At 34.9% G+C, this 19,446-nt stretch overlaps 1 protein-coding gene and 1 pseudogene across 1 annotated transcript in view; both read left to right on the forward strand.

Annotated features, from left to right (window-relative positions):
• The first annotated feature begins 1,797 nt into the window (after positions 1–1,797).
• The window catches only part of LOC134274404 (RNA polymerase-associated protein CTR9 homolog), a 46,034-nt gene continuing 28,385 nt past the window's right edge, over positions 1,798–19,446 (forward strand). Inside the window, 15 exon segments of the mRNA XM_062756690.1 lie at positions 1,798–1,937; positions 4,910–5,008; positions 5,456–5,695; positions 5,948–6,037; positions 6,330–6,508; positions 6,754–6,949; positions 7,337–7,444; positions 7,560–7,679; positions 7,800–7,916; positions 9,670–9,759; positions 9,929–10,057; positions 10,292–10,475; positions 10,736–10,824; positions 10,923–11,108; positions 11,417–11,504. Coding sequence (XP_062612674.1) covers positions 1,896–1,937; positions 4,910–5,008; positions 5,456–5,695; positions 5,948–6,037; positions 6,330–6,508; positions 6,754–6,949; positions 7,337–7,444; positions 7,560–7,679; positions 7,800–7,916; positions 9,670–9,759; positions 9,929–10,057; positions 10,292–10,475; positions 10,736–10,824; positions 10,923–11,108; positions 11,417–11,504 — 1,957 coding nt within the window. The 5' untranslated portion in view covers positions 1,798–1,895.
• LOC134274398 (uncharacterized) lies at positions 11,798–15,331 on the forward strand (annotated as a pseudogene).

Raw genomic sequence — 19,446 nt, forward strand, 5'->3', positions numbered from 1 at the left:
AGTATATTAGAAAATTAGTCTGTTTATAACGTTCATATCACAAAGTTGATTGTTGATTGACTTGTGATGTCATAAGGCTGGAAGTGTCATAGACTATTTCCCGCCACATTTATGTTTTTTTGGCTTCGGATCCGCTATAAATGAAAAACTGAACACTCACATTTAAATTTTTATTACAATTGTAAACTTATTATTAACTCTAGTTTAAGAATTGCTCCTCCATTGAAAATCTTTAGTGGTCTCCTTAGAAACTTATAGAAATACCATTTGGGTAACATGATCATGAGTTATTCTTTAATCTTAATTTCTTTGTTGTTAAATAATCTACAAAAACATGCCCAATAACCATTTTTGATGACGCTTACAAATTTACCTTTGTAATATCTTAACTTATAATTTGAAAGATCGAGATCGATTTCGACTTTAAAATCAAAACAGACAAATGGATTTGTGAATATTTAGTTACATATTTGCAGTTAAAGTTTCTAAATTAGCACAGTATAAATTGTTTAAAAAAAATCCTTCATTCATAAAAATTTCAGAAATTTCAAGACGAAATTTATTTTCAGCCGTAAAGGCGTTCTGGGAAGATTGCAAGGAACGTAAAAGAAAAGTTTTCCCTACAAAAAAGAAAACAAACCACTTCTCGCGAAGAAATGCGTGTATCTTCTTTCAGGCTCTAGAGTCGCGAAGTAAGGAGTTGATCCTTACGTCGCGGATTCAAATCCCAGTGTGGGCCGTAGAGACCGGTCCTTTGGATGAAACCATATAAATCGAGGTCCCGTGTCGCAGTAGGTGCTGGCACGAAAAAGATCCCTCCCTGTTAAATGGCCATGAGTACCGAGTATAGGACAATATTTGCAGCTCTCCACCGGCAAGTGGTCGCGTCTCTATATGAGTGAAAAATTCTCGAGAGGGACGTTCAACAACATACAATCAATCAATCTTATACCTGAAATCTTAGCTAAAATCAATTAACTTAGCGATTTTGCTTTTTAATTGCAGGAACAGAGTGCAGATTTTACAAAGAATTGAAACGTACCTGAAAGTGACCATAAAACCTAATATCATCAATTTTAGTTGAGAAGCAGTTACTTTAAACAATTACATTTTCGACATAAACAAATTGAATTGTCCCTCTTAAAAATTTAACTTCCGTAAGGGTCATTTAGGAGTGTTTTTGCGTTATGGGCATTAACATTTTTAATTATTTTGGAAGCGAAATACTGCATACTCTTACTTAACATCTTAAAACAAACGTAAATATTATCCAGTGCTGAGAATTTTAACTTTTATTTCTGGAAAATAACTTCGGTAATGATAAAGCTGTGCTAGTTGTTAAAAAAGTAAAATAATTATTTTTACTTACCTCTCAATTATTTTAGAACCTTACATAAGATAAATAGTCGCTAACCATGTCCATAACATAGCCAAAACAAAGTTGACGTACTTGTGACGTCAAAAGGTTGGAGGAGTCATAACCTAGTTCCCGCCAGCTGGCCATGCTAGAACTTCTGTCCCCAAGCACCTGTGCTGCCCAGGAAATTTTATTTCAACATTTATTTAGTGAATGTGTTATTCCAAAGACACTATGTTTTTCTATATTTCCAAGAATGAAGCTTTTTTAAAACAACAAGTAAAAATTAGACCCCATTTAATTATGCCTCTGCAGTAGGCCTTATAATCACATGTCTTTTGCCACCCCCATCCCCTGGTTCCCACGGCCATGAAATTTTGAAATACTGTAAGTCTGTTTTAGTCTTTATTCCAGAAAAAAATGAAATCGTCCTCATTGACATCGAGGATATTATTTTGATCGGGATTGGTATACCATTAAACCGGAAGTTTGCAAAGCGAGTGGAGGATTCCGGGGAAAGAGTGTGATTTCTAAAACCATGTCTGGTTCAATAGAGATCCCTCTTCGGGATACCGATGAGGTAAGCTTTTACTAACAATGTTTACTTACAACTTTCTTCTAAATTTGTGGCTGACAATAGCTTTTGTAACCACACATCTACAACACAATACACAATTGATTTGGAGGCAAAATGTGAACCCGATGTCTCGCCAAATGTTTGCACGCATTTGTAGAAAAAAAATCATCTACTTGTCATGTTTTCGCTGTTATAACATATGATTTGACAGTTTTCAAAATTTTATTCTGAATTTTAGGTTTTTCTTCATGAACATTCAACAGGAAAGCGCACATTAAAATTTATACAGTAAAACACGCATATAGCGAATTTCTAATTTATGGATAAACAGTTAAACCATTTTGATTTGTTTTGGGTATCCATAATTCATGTTATCTTGCAACAACCAACTGAATTGATAAAATAAAGGTATCATAATAATGAGTAAACCAAAGCTATATACACAGGCACCTGAATTTTTATCAATAAGTCGCTAAATAAGCCATATATCGAAAAATTCTACCCCCTCTATATATAAATACACAAGGTGTGCAACGCCATTTTGACCCCCTCCTCGATTCAGGCTTGAATTCAACACATAAATTGGATATGCCTACCGGTTTGCGTGTAGCATTGGGTTCAAATATGATATTTCTCGCTAAACATTTCTTCCTAAAGTTTAAATCCGACGCGTTGATAATGCTAACAACTAAAATTCAAGCAAACTTCGAATTTCGTCCCAAGGCCCGATCGCCATCAGCTGACGTCACGGAAATTTAATCTCTACACCAAATGCTCTAATACATAAATTAATCAAACATATGTTAAATAAAATCAAGTATAACAAACAATATAATCCTTTGATATTTTATTATTTCCTATTTTTGTTTGTCAATAAATTAAATCTACAATTGCTGTATTAAAAAGTTTATATTTTAGAGCATTTGGCGTCGAGATTAGATTTCCGTGACGTCAGCTGATGGCGATCGGGCCTTGGAACGAAATTCGAAGTTTGCTTGAATTTTAGTTGTTAGCATTATCAACGCGTTGGATTTAAACTTTCGGAAGAAATGTATAGCGAGAAATATCATATTTGAACCCAATGCTACACGGAAACCGGTAGGCATATCCAATTTATGTGTTAAATTCAAGCCTGAATCGAGGAGGGGGTCAAAATGGCGTTGCACACCTTGTGTATTTATATATAGAGGGGGTAGAATTTATCGATATATGGCTTATTTAGCGACTTACTGATAAAAATTCAGGTGCCTGTGCTATATACCATAAATGCTGAAATATAGCAATGTACATTGGCATCTTAAATTTTGCATTATTTATAGGGGTGGGACGATATACCGATACATACCGATATTTTCCTCCAAGATACGGTTTACGACACAAGCATTCAAATATTGGTACAAAACGATACACGAACGACCTATCCAAAAATTGAAAATGAAAGTACCTGTCCTTAGAAAATGGCGGCTTGTACGAAGCGAAGAGATGATGTTGATTTTGAAAACACACTTTAGAACTAATAAGTCGTTGGTTAGGGGTAAAACGTTTTCACTATTAAGCAGCCTCGGAAGATTGGACAAGAAAAGTTCAGTATGTAATGTGTGCTATACACAGAAAATATCGTTTCCAGAGCATTTGATATTATTAATTGTTAGTCTGTCTCGTACTTTTTTTTGTAATCTCAACTTGGCTTCAGACTTTCAGCAATGAATTGATAATAATGTAAATGTGATCGATGTTTTTAAATGAATTTTTAGTCAGTGTTCTCTGATGAACTACACAACTATCTGTAAACAACTTCTGAATAGTAATTTGGTAATAATAGTATGTACATGTATTATTGTTTTCGTAACGTTTTAGTCAATGAAATTGATGAACTTCAAGTATTAGTTTCAAAGCAAACATGATTTGATATAGAATAATTTGTTGATGTAATGTCAACAAACAAAAAAAGAAATAAAATACTAATTCTTTTGAATAGTTTTATAATTTATCATAATATCGAGACATGTATCGTATCATGCAAATGTATCGAGATACGTATCGTATCATAAGATGTGTGTATCATCCCACCCCTAATTATTTATAGGACATCATAGATTCAACTGAAGAGGCATGCCAAAATTAAGTTTATATAGCTTATTTTGGGAGGTAAAGGTAGCACTATGTTGCAGGATATAAACAAAAACATAACCGTTTCAGCGTTTTTTCCCCTTATATAACTGGTACCGATAAACGGCACCATTCCCAATGCCAAAATATGTTAATGTTTCCCAATTCTGTGACGAAAAATTCCCAATTAAACTGTGAAGCAACAGACTACGACGACATCATATTTCTTGTTAAATGAAACATTGTACAAGTTGACTAATTGTTTCACTTCTGCTCAAATCGAAAGTAGAGAAAGTCTTAATTTGGCGGAACCTGTGATTTAGACAGCGTAGTGTCATACATTTTGACAAATTGAAAGCATGAAAATGTAAAAACATGGGACTTTGATATAAAAAACAAGTACTTGTTGCTTATTCTTTAAAACAAGGAGTAATAGGTAATTAAGTTGGAATAAACGCAAATGACGTTCCATTTGAGAGAAAATGAGAGAAAATTCTCCTTTGTTTTTCTGCAATGTTATTTTTCCCAATTGAACCGGTACCGGACCCTTTCCCAATGGATGGAAAAAAATCACTGCATTTTTGTTAATAACCTAAGCAGTATTTGGACTGGAATTAAGAACTTGATCATGTTGATAGAGGGCTTGCTAAACCTAACCTCTGTCATGTTCCATATCCTCAACCAAATATTTCTTATATTTGAAGAGTTTGAGGGAAATCCATGTATTTTTAATGTTATATTAATACAGAGAATATATTCATGCTAACAGCGAAGTGTTTAATCAAGTGTAAAAGCTGTAACCATGGTTTACTGTGTACATTTTCTGTGACTGGACTAAGACTGATTAACCTGAGATTTGTCTTTAGGTGATTGAGTTGGATCTGGATCAGCTGCCTGAAGGAGAAGAAGTACTCAGTATCCTCAGACAGGAAGTAGCACCGCTTCATATCTGGGTCACATTGGCAGTGAGTATTTGTTCCCCCCAATCCCGATCCCAACCCCACTGAATATATTGAAAAATTCTGAAACTCTGTCCATCAATTGTCATTGCCCTGAACTTAGTAGGGCTGAGAAAAAGAAACTTTCAAGATGTCTGAGTGTTAAAATAATTAACATAAATAAGCTTTAAAATATAGAAACTAAGAAAGTTTGTGGGACCCACAACTCACTGAGAAATTTCCACATCATTTTGATGTTCAAGATACCCACTAACAAGGGTTTAATAACCAGGTTAAAATATAAAAGATGAAGATTATAACTTTCAACTCACTTAAGAATACATGGTACATGTATTTATGATTTTAATGTTTAAGATACCCAAAGTGTCAATACAGTGATGTATTATATGTATAAAACTGATGACAGCAGATCTACTTGTAAACCCTTTCTGTAAATAACCTTATGTTTTGTAGTTGGAGTATTACAAACAGAATTATGTCCAAGACTTTGTCAAGATTCTGGATGCCTCCAGAACAGATGCGGGGTTGGACTACCCTAACTTTGAGCGAGATCAGATGCGAGCTCTGGACACCCTGGCTGCCTACTATGTCCAGAAAGGCCATAAAGAGAAGAATAAAGATAAGAAAAGGGAACTGTTCACACAGGCTACCTTACTGTACACAACAGCTGATAGAATCATTATGTACGACCAGGTAAGGAAGAAGTATGTAAAAAGCATGTAAAATCAAAAATTGTGGAAACTTCTGTATTTCGATCATGCTGATCAATTCTTTAGAAGTAACATAACAATGTCATTCAAAGCAAAATTGTAGGAACTAATTCCAAATACACCCCACCATAGAATTGTATTAAGGATCATAACTTTCAGTAATTATTTATTACAAGGTTTTTCTCACTTAGTGTGTACTCTCTGTTGAGCATGGCATCTTTAATTTCTATTGTAGAATCACTTGCTGGGCCGTGCCTACTTTTGTCTTTTGGAAGGAGACAAAATGGACCAGGCTGACGCACAGTTTAACTTCGTGTTGGGTCAGGTAAGGCTAAAAAAAATTGTTTTTTTCCTGTAACAAAGAAAATACATGTTGACTTTTAATAAGGGATTCAGTTATGAAGATTCATTTTTCATTTTCATTAATGCCAATTATAGAGTTGTGCACAAATGTTTCTGAATCAGAATATTTTGAATTTGACCTGAAAATTTCCAGTATATACTCTTACATGCAGTTGTCTCTCTTCTTGCTGATGTGTAATGTTGCTGTACATGACAAATACTAGCGTGTACAATAAATAAAATCTAATGTTAATATTTCATCCTTTTTGTTTTAGGCAAACAATAATATCCCCTCACTGCTAGGAAAGGCCTGTATTGCCTTCAATAAGAAGGATTATCGTGGGGCCCTAGCCTACTACAAGAAGGCCCTGAAAACCAACCATAACTGCCCCGCCTCGGTCCGGCTGGGTCTGGGTCACTGCTTTGTCAAACTTAATCGCCAGGAAAAAGCCAGGTTGGCGGGAATGAATGAAAAATAATTTTTTAATGTTTTAGATCAGAGTACTTAAACTGGGCAAATTCAAAAGCATGAATTATGTTTTTAAGTTTCAAAGTTCTCAACTGGTTCAACTATTATAAAAAATGAATTGAAGATGATTTGGTTCTTTGCCTCAAACTGAATATCCAAATTCTCTGATGAAAAATAAAGCTTCTGTACTAATGTTCATTTAAAACATATCTGTTTGTATATGTTTATAGGATGGCCTTTGAGCGAGCCTTACAGTTAGACCCACAGTGTGTGGGGGCATTGATTGGACTTGCTATCCTAGAACTGAACTCCAAAACCCAGGATTCTATCAAGAATGGTGTCCAGTTACTGTCCAAGGCATATACCATAGACTCCACCAACCCCATGATTCTTAACCATCTTGCCAACCACTTCTTCTACAAAAAGGTAGCTTTTTTCAAATTGATAATAGCACATCATAACACAAATTTGACATGACTAGATATTTTGTTGATTGAAACCACATGAAGGAACAAACAGAAGTCAAGTACTATATACAGGGAAAATTTCGCCCCTATTTTATTTTCGCCCTTATCAAAAGTGGGCGAATTTAAAACAGGGCGAATTCAAAGAACTCGGTATAAATTCTTAAACAGAACTGTGACTGGGTAATTTTAAACCGGGGCAAAATTGTTAGCAAGTGTAAAGGGGCGAAAATAACACAGAAAAAAACCCTGTATACAGTATTGATATTCAGTCATTAAATCAAAAGACTGCTGTTATATATTGATAAAGTTAAATTGTATGTAGTTAAGCTTTATTTTTTACCCATAGGATTACCAAAAAGTACAACATCTGGCCCTTCACTCTTTCCACAACACAGAGAACGAAGGCATGAGAGCTGAAAGCTGCTACCAACTCGCTCGAGCCTTCCATGTTCAGGTAAAAAGACCAAAAAAATTCTCAGAGTAAAATGATATTTTAATTTATTCAGAATTATTAATGAATGATCAGGATATGTTGTAATATACATGTATCTGATTTGTTTATTTTACAGCAAGACTATGACCAAGCCTTTCAGTATTACTACCAGTCTACACAGTTTGCTCCTGCTAACTTTGTGCTGCCATTCTTTGGTCTGGGTCAAATGTACATCTACAGAGGAGATAATGAAAATGTAAGTTATCCTACGGAACAAATTAACTCAAGCTTCCATGCTACTTGTAGTTTGTTGTATCAGTATTTGGTATTGTGTTATTGTATGAATGCCCACTTTAATCGTCACATTTTCCTACAGGCAGCCACATGCTTTGAGAAGGTGCTGAAGGCCCAGTCTGGGAATTATGAAACAATGAAGATCCTTGGTTCACTGTATGCCAACTCATCTGATCCTGCTAAAAGAGACATAGCCAAAGTGAGTTTCATTACAAGTACTGTAGATCACTAAATTTTCGCGATACCTTTTTTTCATGAGATAGTCGTTGACTCTTGATTAGCGAGACAAAATTTTCACGAATTGTGGTTATTGCTCTATATAATCTTAAGGAATGCTTTTATATGCGAGAATTAAATTTTCGCGAGCACGCTGTCTGGTGTAATTACGCGAAAATAAAGTTCTCGCGAATAAAAAGTGATTTACAGTATATGAAAGTCATTTTTTGTTTGCAACTTTGATTTCTAAATTTTCATAAAGATTTTTTTGGAGGATGTCAACAAAATATTTCTTATCTTAATTTTTTATTAGCACTACTGGTCAGAGACCAGAAGAGCTTATGCGATAGTAATGCGTCCGGCGTCCGTCCGTCTGTCCGTCTGTCTGTCCGTCTGTCCGTCTGTCTGTAAACAATTTTTCAAAATGCTACTCCTCCTACAGTTTTGGTCTAATTTCAATATAACTTGGCACACAAGTAGACTACACTAAGATACATAATTCTGTGTATCGGTTTTTGATTTCGATGAACGGTGTTGCCGTGGTTACTAAAAATAGAAATTTCTGTGAAATTCATTCAAAATGCTACTCCTCCTACAGTTTTGGTCTGATTTCAGTATAACTTGGCACACAAGTAGACTACACTAAGATACATAATTCTGTGTATCGGTTTTTGATTTTGATGAATGGTGTTGCCGTGGTTACTAAAAATAGAAATTTTTGTGAAATTCTTTCAAAATGCTACTCCTCCTACAGTTTTGATCTGATTTCAGTATAAGTCGGCAAACAAGTAGAATACACTAAGATACATAATTCTGTGTATCGGTTTTTGATTTCGATGAACGGTGTTGCCGTGGTTACTAAAAATAGAAAATTCTGTGAAATTCTTTCAAAATGCTACTCCTCCTACAGTTTTGGTCTGATTTCAGTATTACTTGGCACACATGTAGAATACACTAAGTTACATAATTCTGTGTATCGGTTTTTGATTTCGATGAACAGTGTTGCCGTGGTTACTAAAAATAGAAATTTCTGTAAAATTCTTTCAAAATGCTACTCCTCCTACAGTTTTGGTCTGATTTCAGTATAACTTGGCACACAAGTAGACTACACTAAGATACATAATTCTGTGCATCGGTTTTTGATTTCGATGAAGGGTGTTGCCATGGTTACTAAAAAAAGAAATTTCTTTGAAATTCTTTCAAAATGCTACTCCTCCTACAGTTTTGGTCTGATTTCAGTATAAGTTGGCAAACAAGTAGACTACACTAAGATACATAATTCTGTATATCGGTTTTTGATTTCAATGAATGGTGTTGTCGTGTTACTAAAAATAGAAATATCTGTAAAATTGTTTCAAAATGCTACTCCTCCTATAGATTTGGTCTGATTTCAATATAACTTGGCACACAAGTAGAATACTCTAAGATACATAATTCTGTTTATTGAATTTTAATTTTGATGAACGGTGTTGCCGTGGTTACTAAAAATAGAAATGTCTGTAAAATTGTTTCAAAATGCTACTCCTCCTACAGTTTTGGTCTGATTTCAGTATAACTTGGCACACAAGTAGACTACACTAAGAACATAAAGAGACTTTATCAACAATCATTATTCTATTTAATGCTTTTTATAAAGTTTCAAATCCCAGCTGCTTAAGTACTTTCTCTTCCTTTGCTATAAGTTCAAACCAGTAGAGCTTCAGTCTCGACAGAGACTTCTGGTTTTTTTATTTTAGCAACACTTAAAGAAAGTGACAGAACAGTTCCCAGATGATGTAGAGGCATGGATAGAATTGGCTCAAATTCTGGAACAGCAAGATGTACAGGTAAACAGAAACAAAAATGTAACACAGAAAATTCTTTGTTAATATCAATTTACAAAACAACAAAATTGAAAAATGAATTATAGCTCATTAAATTTTTTCAACAAATATTCACAAACATTTCGTACATGTTTTCCTGAAATGGATGTAAATTTTGTGTGATATTTTGTAGGGAGCCTTGTCAGCATATGGAACAGCCACCAGAATCTTGAAAGAGAAAGTAGAAGCTGATGTTCCTCCAGAAATTCTGAACAATGTGGCAGCTCTCCACTTTAGATTGGGAAACCTACAGGAGGCCAGGGTGAGTGGTCAGATTGATAATATAGGGTAATTGTACTTATATTTGTGAATATTGGCACAAGTTAGTTGTAAAAATGCTCGAGCTTGCAGGTGCATTTGTACAGCCAATGAATGACTTCTCTGACTGCACATGTTATTAATTGACACAAAGATCAGTCTCAATGTGCTTCCTTATTTTAATCTTATTTTATACACTATTGTAACCATCTTAAAGTATTATTTTGTTGTTTTGTAGAAATGTTACGAGGCTTCGCTAGAAAGATCTCGTAGTGAAGCTCAGCATGACGAGACATACTACAGTGCTATCTCCGTGACGACAACCTATAACCTGGCTAGGTTGTATGAGGCCACACACGAGTATGATGATGCCGAGCGACTGTACAAGAGCATTCTTAGGGACCATCCTAACTATGTTGACTGTATGTATACTTCAATAATGCTGGCATATCAGACAAAGGAATTTTTGTCAAAAGTGCAAAAATTTAATTTAATCAGTGCACTTTATGAATAAACATAAATTTCTTATATAATATGAACAATGTTATTAAAAGTTTGTAATTTTTATATTAAGTGGTATCTGAGTAATTATTAATTGAATATATAAAACTAAACGTTAAAGTGAAGCAGTGTACAAGTTACCTCCCTTTGGGTGCATCACTTTATTGATTTCTTGATACAGGTTACCTGAGATTAGGATGCATGGCTCGAGACAGAGGTCAAATTTACGAGGCATCTGATTGGTTCAAAGAAGCCTTGCAGATTAATCAGGTCAGTTAAAACAAAGAAATAATTATTTTCTTAACTTCTTGTTTGCTCTTGCCTTCAGATCTTTGAACTTATTTTTTAAAACAAAATTTCCTTTTCAGGATCACCCAGATGCTTGGTCCTTGATTGGAAATCTACATTTAGCTAAGCAGGAGTGGGGACCCGGACAGAAGAAATTTGAGCGTATCATCGGACGTCCTAACACAAAGGATGATGCCTACTCCCTGATTGCCCTGGGTAATGTGTGGCTACAGACTCTACATACACCAATGAGAGACAAAGACAAGGTATTAACTGAAATCAAAATTTTATAGCTATGAGATTAAAATAAAGCACACGTTTGTTTATTTACTCTCAGACCATACAGCGGTATATTAGAGAGGATTTTTTAAAAGTTCTTGATAGATATATGCCCTACATACTTGCAAAAGTAGTTTCAGTTATTTTGGTGAATTTGTAATACTTTGTAAGTAACAGTATTATGTTTTAAGCCCTAAAATCACAGTTAGAAATGTTAAACAGAGATATTTGTTTTAGTTTAACAGAGATGATAAGCTTGGTACAAACAGGCTAATATAATCATATCTTCTTGTAGGAAAAGCGTCACCAGGAGAGAGCCTTGGCTATGTACAAACAAGTCCTCAGAAACGATGATCGCAACATCTGGGCAGCGAATGGGATCGGTGAGAATTTTATAAAATTCTTATCTTCAATGAAGGATCATTATTTAAAAGAAATTAAAAAAAAAACAATCCCTTGGGCTTGGATATCCAAAAAAAAATGAATGATAGTTTGGACAAGTTAGAAGTTTTCAATATATCGAGAATTCATAGTTCCGACACGTCAATCAAACTAATTTTATTAGCCAATCAGATTGTTCCGTATAATTAGTCAGAGAAGCGCTTCGATCGGCCGCCATGTTGTCCCACAAACAAACCTTGGGCAAGGTGTGGGAAGTTTAAGTTTTTGTTAAGAAATGGTATTGCGGTGTGCGTGGGGACGTGTAATGTTGACGAGAGATATCCTGAGAGGTTACAGAACGGTGTTAAGCTTATTTTGTTCCCCAAACCGAAAACAAATCTCCAGAAATGTCTTCGGTGGATCAAAGCTTGCGGACGTCCACACGAACAGTTGAACATTCAGAGAATAAACAAACACAAAGCTGTTTGTTCAAAGGTACTGCTGTTTATAATTTAATGTTTATGACTGTTGTGCACACTGAGTCTTATAATAGTAGCTGTATACACGACAATTTTTGGCCGAGAACTACAGGAATATACCACCTGCATGCTCATGATGCTGCATACCGTGCAAATTCGGAATGCATCGATATTACACGTCTTTGTAAAATTGGGCTATTTTATTCATATTGCAAGAGATGGTAATTGATATCTGTATGTGTATGTTGTAGTTTCCTATATAGGCTTTTTCAAAACGGTGATATTTATGTGTGTTTTGCTGTTATTGTTTATTTACTTAATGAATTTTAAACCATATTGTTTGTCATTGAGGTTAATGTAACTGAATTATTTACAGCATTTTGTGGGAGGTAATGGACCAACTGTTGAATTTCCTGACCCATTACAAGCTGATGGATCAGCTGTTCGACCGACCAGGCCACCTCCAAAACGGACTAGCACATTCACAGAGAGTAACCCAGTGTCTAAGAAAAAAAGACTTCTAAGGTAAAAACCCACAAATTGACAATCTTGATTCCATCATGTCAATCACGACATATCCATCGTAAAGTATACGAACTACCATACTGTTAAAGTGATTTCCTTAGTACCATCAAAGAGTGAAAAAACTTAACATCTAAAATAGTTGCTGCAAATTACACCAGAGACCTTTAGGTCTCAGGTGATCTCGTGTGATGTACCAAAATTTATGTTTATTACTTTAATCTTCTAAATTTTTCATTTTGGTAACTTCATGCACACTACATTTGCCATTAGTCAGCTAGTAGATTTTGGTCATTACAAGGCAAAAACCAGAATCTTTCTTTATCCATATTTTTGTAATTATTTTTATTTATAGTACAACAGATATAGAAGAACAAGGAGAAGATGTGAACTCAACAACAGAAACTGAAACATCAAACAACACTAACAGTGGTAACAACATATCTGTACAAACAGAAGAACCTTGTAAGCATTCAAAAATTTCCAAGTTACCTAACTTAATTTTGTACTGTTTGTTTAGCAAGAAACGGCTCTGCGTAAGTTTTGAAAAAAACACACAATTTTTCCAACATAGTGGTCATAAACGGAAGGTCGGGCTGTATTCTCTCCACAAAGATATCTTTCTGTGTGAAAACAACAAAATCACAAAATGCACAACCTGTGATCATGAGCTGTCCCTGAATTTGTGCATAATGTGCATGATTTTTTTTCAATGTGATTTCATTGTTTTTACACAGAAAGAAATCTCGCACATTCTCACATGCCTCCGCAATTGTCATATTCCTTGCAGAATATGGACATTTTACTTCGATAAGACCACAGTGACCATTGTCGCACACCTTACCGTCGGGAGTTGCCCCCTAAAAAGGCAAATTCCTTGTTAATAACTAGCCCACAGGTGTGGATGTGCCTAGCTGGAAAGTCTTTTAAGTATCTAGACTTTGCATCCTTTTCGTGGATTTTACCATATTCTAGGGAAGGAGCGGAAATCTTTTTAATGTTAAATATGCTTCCAAGAAACTTGTCATTAGGGGTCGACTTTCTTTGCAAAATTTTCCCAAAATTAGATGCAGTCAAACGATTCTTTCTTTCATTGTACCATTGTGCTGAATCACTTTGTTCTCTTGTATACAATTCAGTTTTAATGGGATCACACTCTTTGTATTTCAAATTCAAATCCATATACTCTTGTGGCAATGGTACAGGGGCTGGGTGGAATACATCAGTATTGCCACAACCATCTGACATGGGTGGCTCAACCTCCTTAATGTTATTTGTCTGAAAAAAAACTCCACTATGTATAAAACTGAAGTGTAAGTAAGAAACAGATGGAAATAAATTTTTTATTTTTTAGGGATTTCTCCATTTGAGATGTTTGCAATGGCCACTGAGCTACATGTGTTAAGAGAAAAAGAGAAGCAGTACGAAGCTACAATCTGCACTCTGAAAGAGGAAATAAAGGAACTTAAAGACAAACTATCATGCGACGATCAGAAGCCATCATTTGGCGTCGACGAAGTGATAAGAAGAGAGGGAAAATTGAAAAATTTGTTTAAATATTACACTGACATTGTATATATAAGATTTGCTGGTCTTTTGGCATTTTTAGTCTCTGATGAATCATCAGTAAATTATGAAAAAGGTCGAAAAGACATTAAAAAGTTGTCACTGCAAGATGGACTCTTTTTAACTTTATGTAGACTGAGACATAACTTTGGTTTGAAAGATTTGTCAGTTAAGTTCAAACTATCATTGGAGTCATCTGGAATTGTATTTAATACTTGGATTTCATTGATGTATTTTAAGTTGGGTCAACTTTGTATTTGGCCTCATCGTGATATAATTATAAATAACATGCCTAAAGATTTTAAAAATGATTACCCCACTACTTTGGTAATTATTGATGGTACTGAATTTAGAACACAAGCACCATGTGCACTTGGTTTGCAAAGTCAGCTTTACAGTGATTATAAGTCTAGTACTACTTTGAAAGCTTTAATTGGTTGTGATCCAAATGGTTCTGTGATTTTTGCATCAGAATTGTTTACAGGATGTATATCAGATAAACAAATTTGTGAACAGTCTGGATTTTACAATGTTCTTGAATCACTAAAATTAAAAGGTTACATAAAAGATGGGGATGCTATTATGGCTGATAAAGGGTTCACTATTAAAGAGGAATTAAGTAATTTAAATTTGGTATTGAATATTCCACCAATGGCTTCATCAACATGCCAGATGTCAGTTTCAGACACTGTGCTTACTGAGAAGATTGCAAAGCATCGTGTGCACATTGAAAGACTTATCGCAAAGGTTAAAACTTACAAAATGCTCTCTGTTCGCATTCCTACATCATTATTTAAAAACATTAACAAAATTTGGTCTGTATGTTGTCACTTGACTTTATTCCATGATGTTTTTGTCACAGACAGTAAAAATTGTAGTAAATAACATTATTTATGTAAATTGTTACAGGAAAAAATCAAATTGTGACCATCTTTCTGTTAGAAATGTTGAAGAAACTGAATGCTTACTATGTATAAAGAGCAGTTTTTAGCCAACGAGAAGAAGTCAGGGGTAGCTTATATACACAATTTAATATGTATAATATGATATTGATAGTCTTGTACAGGTGATGCCCCAATTCTGTAATCTGTGTAATCTTTCAATACATATGTTAATGTAATAATTTTTGTACCTGATATGACAATATTGAGCCTATCTGCACATCACCAAGAGGGGTGTTTACAAGTGGGTGATCTGCTGATATTGTATACTCTAGAGGGGTTCCCTTTAACAAACTCAGCTGCTTTATGTCACTTGTGGACACTTTGGGAAGTCTATTATTAAAATATAATAAATGAATCAAGATTTGTTTTTATTTTTCTTATAATGAAAACTGATCATTCAACTTAATATGTATGTATATATATTAGTGTTGGCAACGAGTACCCGGTTAACCGGTTAACCGTCGAACGTTGCGAGTATCGGTTAGTAAAACTGCTATTCGGTTACTCGGATAAAATAAATTCTACATAGTAAAGGCATAGAAAATTAATGTTTTATAATTCATAAATGTATACTAACTTACACATTTCCCGAATTTTAGGTACCGTTAGACTTGATCTAGTGCATGGTTGTGGTGAATCAAATTGTTTTGATTAATTTTCACAGTTTATATAATTGATAGCTTTGATTGCTTGGGGTATACATATTTTGAAGGCCTGAGTTATAATTACATGTACCTCATTTGATAATTTAACGAGATGCCGCCGCAGACATAATAAGCTTGGAGTTGTAACAAAAGAACAGCTGATTCAAAATCTGTTAAATCACCTAAGCTCAAATTATTCGGAAATCAGCGATTTACTGGACACTCCACATATTAACTATTAATTATGGAGTATGTAAATCATTATTCTCATTGATTGCGACATATTTCGGGGGCTGAAAAAGAAAGTGTAAAATGGTGATTAACGATCACGTAATTATTTGTCTTTGTGTGTCGAATTCCCTATTAATTTTCTTTATTTTAAAATCGTAAATCTTTGACGATATCCTACGTGTGTATTGTAAATATAATGTCCCTATACAGTATATTTGTGCATTACTACAACCGATAAGTATAGAATAAGATAAATAATAGATATTGAAACTTTTACGAAAAATCATCCGAGAAACCGGGTACTCGATCGGAAGATGAAGCGAGTAACCGGTTACTAAAAATAGTCCGATTTGCCAACACTAATATATATATTGTTTTACAATATCTTGAATTGCATCTTGAGTAAACAAGTGCAAAATGCAATGGCCAAGAAAAGAAAAAAAATTATCTAGGATTTCACATACTCTTGATCTAAGTCAATCTGGCATGTGACAGGTTTTCGTTTTCGGGATTCTGTGGGCCTTGCCACCACTAAATGGTTGATTGGAACAGGCTTAATTTTAGAACCCCTGGGCACATGCCACTGCTGTGGTATACTTGTATGCCACTGCTGTGGTATACTTGTACAGTTTTGCTGTTCGGGTACATTGGAAAAGTTATGAAGTTTGAATCCTTGCAAACTTTTTATAAGGCCAATTATATGAGAGCAGTGACCATTTAAGCTGTAAGAAAATATATCAGATGAGCATTAATAATTTTCATTGTCTATTAAAAAAAATTGTGCACGATTTTTCTTTAAAAAAAATGCTTTGGCAACAATAAAAGAAAACTGGATAAGTCAACAGTTTCTGTTTAAAATCATGGCCTTATCACATTTAATTCGGTAATATATTTACTATAAATTGCACACTCGAATCAGGAAATGAATTAAGAAATGAGATAATAAATTGTTTAATTATGCTGTTTCACATTTAATGAATTTTTCATTCATATAACGCATGTAAAAGGTGTCGCAAAAGATTACGTCACTACAGTAATGTTTACATTTTTTAGGTCACCTGAGTAAACTCAGGTGACCTATTGCTATCCGTTTTCGTCCGTCGTCGTACGTCGTACGTCGTACGTCGTTCGTAAACTTTTGAACATTTTCAGCTTCTTCTCTGCAACCACTGAACCAATTTCAACCAAATTTGGCACAAAGCATCTATGGGTGAAGAGGAACAAAAATTGTGAATTTCATGATCCCTGCCCCCCTGGGGCCTGAGGGGTGGGGCCAAAACCACTAAAATTAATGCAATCTTTAAAAATCTTCTTTATTCCTGGAAATCAAGCAGTCAAACTGTTTGCATGATTGTAATCAGCATTGAGTCCTCTACCAAAATTGTGAAATTCATTGCCCTGGGGTCAGGGGTTATAGTGCTAGGGCAGGGCTAAATAAGTAGGTAGTGAAAATGCATTATTTCTCTGAAAATCTTCTTCTCTGCTCCTGGGTATTAAATAAACCAACTAAGTAGTTAGTTATGATGAGCAAGAGTGCTTCTACCAAAATTGTGAATTTTATGGCCCCAGGGTCAGGGTTTCTGTTGTTTGGGCGGGGCTCTATTGATTATATACAGTGAAAATACATGATTTCTTTGAAAATCTTCTTCTCTGCCCCTGGATATTAAATAAACTAACTAAGTGCATAGTTATGATGAGCAAGAGTGCCTCTATCAAAATTGTGAATTTTTTGGCCCCAGGGTCAGGGGTTCTGGTAGGGGGGGGGCTTTATAGATTATATAGTAAAAATACATGAATTCTTTGAAAATCTTCTTCTCTGCTCCTAGATGTTAAATAAATTAACTAAGTGCATAGTTATGATGAGCATGAGTGACTCTACCAAAATTGTGAATTTTATGGCCCCAGGGTCAAGAGTTCTGGTGTTAGGGGGGGGCTCTATTGATAATATTGTGAAAATACACGAATTCTTTGAAAATCTTCTTCTTTGCTCGTAGGTATTAAATAAACTAACTAAGTGCATAGTTATGATGAGCAAGAGTGCCTCTACCAAAATTGTGAATTTTATGGTCCCTGGGTCAAGGCTTCTCTTGTAGGGGGGGGGGCTCTATAGATTATATTTTAAAAATACATGAATTATTTTAAAATATTATTCTCTGCTCCTAGTTATTAAATAAACTAACGAAGTGCATAGTTAAGATGAGCAAGAGTGCTTTTACCAAAATTGTGAATTTTATGGTCCCAGGGTCAGGGGTTCTGGTGTTAGGGTGGGGCTTTATTGATTATATAGTAAAAATACATGAATTCTTTGAAAATCTTCTTCTCTGCTCCTAGGTATTAAATAAACTAACTAAGTACATAGTTATGATGAGCAAGAGTGCTTTTACCAAAATTGTGAATTTTATGGTCCCAGGATCAGGGGTTCTGGTGTGTGTGTGTGTGGGGGGGGGGGGGGGGGCTCTGTTGATTATATAGTGAATATACATTAAATCTTTGAAAATTTTCTTCTCTGTCTCTGGGTATGAAGCAGATGAACTACCTAAATAGTTATGATGAGCAAGGGCCCTAATCTTGCAGAATTTTGAATTTCAAGGCCCCAGGGTCAGGGGTGGGGGTGGAGCTCTACTTATATACTAATGAATTAATTGTTTGAAATCTGCTCCTTTGTATTTATAAAACATTTATTTATTTTTTGATAGGCAATTTTAACGGTGCCTTTTTAAAATTTGTGCAATGTGTGGACCTAGGGTCAGGGGTTTATTTCACAGTGTTAGGGGCACTACTGATTATTGCTGAATATTACTGATTAGTTGGAATGCATTTTTGTTCCCTTACCTTGCGTATGGGTATTCAGTACCCCTGCGAGGTGATCATGAATAATTCATGGATTTCCTTGAATTTTTCATGAATTTTATTCATGAAATGTTCATGAAGATCCTATGAACTTATTATTGGGCATATTTAAATTAATAAACCAAGCTGAGCAACTGTAGTGTATTTTTATGATGATCAATGGTGCCTCTTTCAAAATTGTGAATGCCATATAGCATCTGGCTTAAAACATGAATCAAATTCAATAACTGGAAAGTTGTTGCAGAATGCTCAGGTGACCTATAAGGCCCATGGGCCTCTTGTTTCAATACACAACCGCCGTTTCATTCGCATCATTTACTTGTGAAATACGTAAAAAGTGAGTGTTACTTGTAATTTTTATTAAACACATACCCAACTTTACAGGAACAATGCGACTCAATGATTGAATCATTTTTGATTTCCAAATGAAGTCGATGCGGTGATTGATTTTTCCGCATCGATCTCCAGCATCGTGCTGTCGCTTGCACGGACTCATCAGAGTTAAAAATCTTAATATCATGAATGTACCCTTGCGTAAAGTAATTTAACCCCTTTTGCAAAACTTTTTCTGACAAATTTGAGTTATTTGGCAAATATTTCACACAAAAATCGTCTGGAATAGACTTGAGACTGTCAGTCGCGACATTCGCTGCTGTACCCGACATCGCCATAATGTGGGACTTGGTAACAGTAACTAAGGTGGGCGGG

This window comes from Saccostrea cucullata, unplaced genomic scaffold, assembly GCF_032062105.1.
Source record: "Saccostrea cucullata isolate Sc308-1 unplaced genomic scaffold, CSIRO_AGI_Scuc_v1 ctg796, whole genome shotgun sequence".
In the NCBI taxonomy this organism is placed as follows: domain Eukaryota; kingdom Metazoa; phylum Mollusca; class Bivalvia; order Ostreida; family Ostreidae; genus Saccostrea; species Saccostrea cuccullata.